A 7,190-nucleotide genomic window follows, 5' to 3' on the forward strand; every position below is an offset into this window, starting at 1 on the left:
GGTGGACAATGGGCAAAATATTTCGCTCGAGAAAAAATAAAATTGCATCTTGTTCTATTTTTGGCAAATCCCAAAGACGCATTTTCGTAGCACTAAAAAATGGTAACAAAAATCGAAGAACAAATCATTTTGGAATTCTTCTGATTTATGAAGCAGGTAAGTGTTAATTTTTATAAAATAAAAACATTTACTTTTAGGTAGTTTTTTTCTTGATGATAGTTTTCTATAGAATGGTTTTCTACGTCCGATTATGAATCAAAAAAGAAAAAGCATGAAAGTTGTTTATTTTAATATAAGGAATTTTTAGAATATTTTTTTTTTGTTTTGTATCGTAAGCATTCTTTACTTTACGTTTTTCAGTTTCTAAATAATGATTTTTATTAAAACTTAAAATTTGTTGATAAAATTACTTGTCAAAAAACTTTTTTTACAAAATTAAATTATATAAAATTATGAAGCTAATGTATACTTTTTGCTTATTTTAATGTTTGAAGTAATATGATTCTTAAAACTATGGAATGTAAAGTTTAAATAGGCCTTTCAGGTTATATCATTAAATTTAGTAAAACTATTTCTCAGGCATTAGGTTTTAACTCTAATAAGAAGATACTTATTTTTTTCTGTTTATTTACACATATTTTTTAGATGTGTTTTGGATGTTCCTTCTTTAAAAAAAAAAAAAAAAAGAGATACCATCTTGTTTTCGGTTGTATAAGAAAGGATATCAAACATTTATCTTTTTTAAATTTAATAAGTCACATTAAAGAAGGAGCGTTACAATGCTACACGCTACATTAAAGACGTCTCCAGAGTAACTGAATGACGGTTCATGTAGAAATCGCAGGTATGCGTCTCATACAACAACGCCCCCTATAGTTCGTTGCGATCGCGAATCATCAAATAAGAAAAAAATTTATTTTCAAGCAAATGTTTTATTATAAAAATAATCACCTGCTTTATAAATCCGGTGAATTCCAAATGAAATGCTCTTCGTTTAAAAATTTTATTTTCAAATAATCTATATATATATAGATTATCCCTTCATTACTTTTAAATAACATACCACACAGCAAAATTTTATAATTGTATGATCTCAATATGAATTTCAATTTGCAACTTGAAAACAGAATAGCTGAATTCTAGTTGAAATTATTCTTTCAAAACTAAAAAATACCAAGAGAAGGATAAAAATTTGTTAATAATCAGCAAAAAGGATACTATTTGAAGTAATTCAGATGATTCTTTATTGTTGTTTTCCGAATTATATAGATGCGAAAATATATACTATTCTATAAAGAAGAAGAATATTCTATAACTATTACAGTTCTGTACGTTCTGAATTCTCATTTATTCATTGGAATGAAGAAAGCAATGTTGACTTCACTTTAATTTGTAATGAATTGAAGGCAGAAAAAATTTATTTACCGTAATACTGTAACAGTATGCGATTCCGAAATCGGAAGTTATCAGTTGGCAGTTTGTTGATAATGGATGGTGTTTTCAATATAAATGTAAACAATCTCCAGCTCGATACCTACTCTAGTTCCGGTTAGAAAGTTTGCAACTGCTTACTACAGCTTGTTTTGTGAGGTTCAAACGTTCAATTTTGTTTTCAATAAAAGAAATAAATTAGATAATTTCTGAGCTCAAATCTGCCATATTTCATAAGATATTAATGTTATGTAATTCTTCTGAGTTTGAAATGGAAATTTGTTTCAGTTATTTATAGATAAATTATTTAAAAAGGTGACATGGTTGCTAGATTTTGAATAACTCGCTTTTTTGGCTGTATTGATTTGGCCTCTTTCCATTTGTTTATTACTATTTGTTCCTGTTGCAAGGTGTGCACCATCTTATGTTAGTCTTATTGTTCCAGGAGCAAGATTAATATATACATTACCTATAATTCAGTTTTAAATTTGAAAGTTGGCATATGTTATTGACACGTAGTGAGCCAAATGGCTTTGAAATACACCGGAAACAGTAACCCGGAAGTATAGGCGGTATGAAGCTTGCAGTGTTCCCTAGTGTAGAAAACGCCTCCATAGTTTTCCAACTAAAAAGATATGCATCCAACAAACTTGTAAATAACATATTATGTAAATAGCCCTATTATTCTGTGCGTTGAACGTAAAATAAAGTAATTTGAAGAAAAACGATTTTCGAGTCATAGCAAAGTGGCGTCCGTGACATGAGCTTAGTATTCTGCATTTCGATATGAAATAGAAAGCGGCAAAATTACGAGCAAGATATTACTTTGTTAAGGATAAAACGGGTACGAGTAATTTTGAATTTTGGCTGCTTTTGCTATATCTTTTTTTACGACATCTTCTTTTATGTCGAGTTTATACGCTTGATTTGAATTAAGTTTAAGAAAAGAAAAATTACTCCATAATTTAGAATAAGTAGAAACTGGGGGCTTATTAAGTGAATATAGTAAATAAACTGATTAAATATTATTTACATTAAGAATATGGATGCTCCAAAGTGAAAAGAAAGTCATTAAGAACAACTTTTACGACTACGTCGAATAAGTTGGCACAATATTTGGCGACAACAGAAACTGTTGCCAAGGATATTAAATTAACTCTTCTGCTTCAAGAAAAGCATCTCCCTTTATACAATTAGCGAGCTATAAGCGCAACCAAGACGGAGCTCCAAACATGCCCGTGAGGTCGCAATCATCAAGAAAAGCGTAACGATTTTAAAGCTCTTCATATGGGATGTCTTAAAATATTATATATTACCTATAAATATATAGAAAATTCTATTTTGTTTAAAAATATGTTCTAATTTACGGAGTGTTGACACAGAATGTAATCATCGCACTTTCAATCACGTCGAGAGAAGAGGATCATCAATTTAGACTCTCATTCTTCCTCAATAAGCGATCAGGGGTGTGATAAATGTGAACTGTGATAATGTTCCTGATCGACACAAAAATAGTGCGTGCTTAATACTCATGTGTGTGAATTCTGAGATGCCAGCGCGACTTCGTTAGTTAAATACTATACTAGCAAGAAATTTCCAATCATTTTCTCAATAGCATCTTTAGAATTGCATATGCTGTTTTCTACAATGCAGTATGAATGCTCTCTTTGAAAAAGGAGATGTTGATATTCTGTAGTAGCTTACTCTACTTTTTAAAAACTGTCCCAAGATTCTGGACATCAGGTGTGTTGAAGTAGGCAATCGATAATGTAGCCAACACTCAAATCTGTACTTATTTGTTGAAAAATTCTTTGCTGAGAAACTATATTAAAACATACTTTCTTGCTTATACCGAAGACGACTTTAATAAACCCTATTTGTGTAAAGAAAAAGCATAAAAAAATTGTTTTTGATTTGCCCCTATTTGGATTAAATTTATATCCATAATCTCACAAATGTGAAGTGAATTACCAGCATAGTAACGGAAACAATATAGAAAGCGCTTAACAAAGGTTATTTCCATGCAGATCTAATTCAAATATTATCTTCTATATACAGAAAAAAAATCGATGTGAGTGATAAAATATCTTCTTGCTGACAGTAAATAAAATTCATATTGTGCATGCATATATCTTTTTCTTTTTTTAAAGATTATGTTTTTGGTTTATTAAATCTAATACATGAAATTGTACATTATTCTGCTGTTTTTTGTGATTAAAAACATAAAGTGAAATAATTTAGTTTAATAGTATCATGGTAATAATTTAGTATCTATATAGAAATAATTTAGTATCTTGGTAATTTAATTAAATTCACAAATGCGTCTATTAATAAATCATGTGCCTGCTGCAAGGTGATCATATTTCCACAGTATTATATGTTACTTAAGTAAAAATTTAGTCAAAGTAAGTGACTTGATAGAGCATGCTCTTTTTTGTATCATATGTTATTAAAGGCCTAATTTAATTCAGAATAGGTATCATCCTGTAAGTAAACCTTATTCTTGTTATTCTAACAAGAGTTTTTCAGGAAAAAGTCTGAGTAAATACTAAAATTCATACTGGTAAAAAAACTTATTCCTGTAGCATATAAAATAAGAGTTTTTTACAAGTGTTCATACTGATGAGAAGACTTTTTCATGTAGTATATGTAATAAGAGTTTTCAGAAAGTAATATGACTAAACATAGCCGTGCTCATATTGGTGAGAAACCTCATTCTTGTAATTTATGTAATAAGAGTTTTTCGCGAAAATTTAATCTCACTAGACACAATCGTGTTCATACTGGAAAGAAGCCTTATTCTTGTAGTATATGTAATGAAATTTTTTCACTAAAAAGTAGTCTGATCAAACACATTCATATTCATACTGGTGAGAAACCTTATTCTTGTACTATATGTAATAAAAAGTTTTCACAAAAAAGAAATTTCACTATACACAGGCGTGTTCATACTGGTGAGAAGCCTTATTCTTGTAGTATATCTAATAAGAGTTTTTCAAGGAGAATTACTCTGAAACAACACTGTCTTGTTCATACTGGGGAGAAATCTTATTCTTGCAGTATATGTAATAGAAGTTTTTCACTAAAAGGTAATCTGACAAAACACAGTTGTTTTCATACTGGTAAGAAGCCTTATTCTTGTAATATATGTAAGAAGAGTTTTTCAGAGAAATGGAATTTGAATTTACACTTTCGTGTTCATACTGGGGAGAAACCTTATTCTTGTGGTATATGTAATAAAAGTTTTTCACTAAAAGGTAGTTTGGAAATACACAGTCGTGTTCATACTGGGGAGAAACCTTATTCTTGTAGTATATGTAATAAGAGTTTTTCAATGAAAGGTACTCTGAATCGTCACTGTCGTGTTCATACTGGGGAGAAACCTTATTCTTGTAGTATATGTAATAAAAATTTTTCACATAAAGATAGTCTGAAAATACACAGTCTTGTTCATTCTGGTGTGAAGCCTTATTCTTGTAATATATGTAATAAGAGTTTTTCACAAAAACGTAGTCTGACAGAACACAGTCATGTTCATACTGGTGAGAAACCTTATTCTTGTAGTATATGTAATAAGAAATATTCACTAAAATGTAGTCTGACAAAACACAGTCTTGTTCATACTGGTAAGAAACCTTATTNCCTTTTTGTTGTTATTTTCTTGTACTATATGTAATAAAAGGTTTTCTCAAGAAGGTAATCTGACAAGACACAGTCGTTTCCATACTGGTGAGAAGCCTTTTTCTTGTAGTATATGTAATAAGAGTTTTTCAGAAAGAGGGAGTCTGAATAAACACTGTCTTGTTCATACTGGCAAGAAGCCTTATTCTTGTAGTATATGTAATAAAAGTTTTTCTCAAAAAGTTAATCTGACAAAACACAGTCGTTTTCATACTGGTGAGAAGCCTTATTCTTGTAATATATGTAAGAAGAGTTTTTCAGAGAAAAGGAATTTGAATTCACACTCTCGTGTTCATACTGGGGAGAAACCTTATTCTTGTGGTATATGTAATAAAAGTTTTTCACAAAAAGGTAGTTTGGCAATACACAGTCGTGTTCATACTGGGGAGAAACCTTATTCTTGTAGTATATGTAATAAAAGTTTTTCACTTAAAGATAGTCTGAAAATACACAGTCTTGTTCATACTGGTGAGAAGCCTTATTCTTGTAGTATATGTAATAAGAGATTTTCAGAAAGAGGGACTTTGAATAAACACCGTCTTGTTCATACTATTGAGAAGCCTTATTCTTGTAGTATATGTAATAAGAGTTTTTCAGAAAGAGGGAGTCTGAATAAACACAGTCTTGTTCATATTGGTAAGAAACCTTATTCTTGTATTATATGTAATAAGAGTTTTTCACAAAAATTTAGTCTCACTGTACACAGTCGTATTCATACTGGTGAGAAACCTTTTTCTTGCAGTATATGTAATAAGAGTTTTTCAGAAAAAGGGAATCTGAATAAACACAGTCTTGTTCATACTGGTGAGAAGCCTTATTCTTGTAGTATATGTAATAAAAAATTTTCACGAAAAAGTCATCTCACTACTCACAGCCGTGTTCATACTGGTGAGAAACCTTATTCTTGTAGTATCTGCAATAAAAGTTTTTCTCAAAGTGAGCATCTGAATAAACACAGTAGTATTCATACTGGTGAGAAGCCTTATTCTTGTTGTATATGTAATAAAAGTTTTTCACTGAAAAGTTATCTGAATAAACACAGTCNTAAAGAGAAGTCTTATTCATGTAGTATATGTAATAAGAGTTTTTTACATTGAGTGACTCTGAATAAACACTGTTGTGTGCGTACTGGTGAGAAACCTTATTCATGTATTACATATTATAAGAGTTTCTCTCAAAAAGTAATCTTACAGTTCATAGGCGGTTCTCCTATTGGTGAGATGCCTTATTCTTGTAGTGTATGTAATTAAGAGGTAGTTTGACTGAACAAAGTCGTCTTCATATTGGTAAGAAACTTTACTCATGTAATAAGGCTTTTTCAAGAAAGAACTATCTAACTAATCACAGTCATGTTCAGGCTATTTAAAAGCCATATGCTTGTTAAACAGGGTGCGTAGCATTTTTAAAAAGTGCTTAAAGGTGCTTATTTTCGATTTTCGTTTTTTAAAAGCTCTTAAAGGTGCTTTTTTCAATGGGTGTTTTTAAAAAGTTCTTAATTTTCCCTTTTTCAAAGGGTGTTTTTAAAAAGTGCTTAATTTTCCCTTTTTCAAAATGAGATTTTTCCTTTACCATGTTGATTTTCGCTACGAATTATGCAAAAAGACACAGTTCACATTGTTTTGTTCAACATTTTCACAATTAATTCAATCCCAATCTATTCTGGCGTATTATCAGGCGTAGCGTTTGAAATTCGTTTTACGTGATTCGAAATTTCATGATTTTTCTCAATTGACAAAAACAAGGCCAAAAGGGTTTTTTTTTACATGTCGGTTAAAACAATATAAAACCGTCAATTGTCAAAAACTTTCCAATCCTACCTAATTATGAAATTTTTTTAAAGTGCTTAAAAATATTTTTTGACTGCTTGAAAAGTGCTTATTTTTTGTTGAATTATTTGGCTACGCACCCTGTTAAAAGTTTTTTTTTTCACTTAAGGTCCATCTAATTTATTGTTGTTTTATTCATACTGGTGCAAAATCTTATTCTTTTAATATGTTGAAAATAAAAAGAGTTTTTAATTTTTCTAAAGCTAACTTTACTGTTTGTGTTTTTACTGGTGAGAAACCTTTTTGTTGTAG

General features: G+C 30.0%; 1 protein-coding gene across 1 annotated transcript; it reads left to right on the forward strand.

Moving 5' to 3' along the window:
• Positions 1-2,663: 2,663 nt before the first annotated feature.
• Positions 2,664-6,209, forward strand: LOC110282994 (zinc finger protein 845-like). Its single transcript, XM_071176887.1, has 2 exons — positions 2,664-5,065; positions 5,097-6,209. The coding sequence occupies exons 1-2, from the start codon at positions 4,106-4,108 to the stop codon at positions 6,207-6,209; spliced, it is 2,073 nt and encodes a 690-aa protein (XP_071032988.1). The 5' UTR covers positions 2,664-4,105.
• The last annotated feature ends 981 nt before the right edge of the window (positions 6,210-7,190 follow it).

The sequence above is a fragment of the Parasteatoda tepidariorum genome, unplaced genomic scaffold (assembly GCF_043381705.1).
Source record: "Parasteatoda tepidariorum isolate YZ-2023 unplaced genomic scaffold, CAS_Ptep_4.0 HiC_scaffold_2795, whole genome shotgun sequence".
Classification (NCBI taxonomy): Eukaryota; Metazoa; Arthropoda; class Arachnida; order Araneae; family Theridiidae; genus Parasteatoda; species Parasteatoda tepidariorum.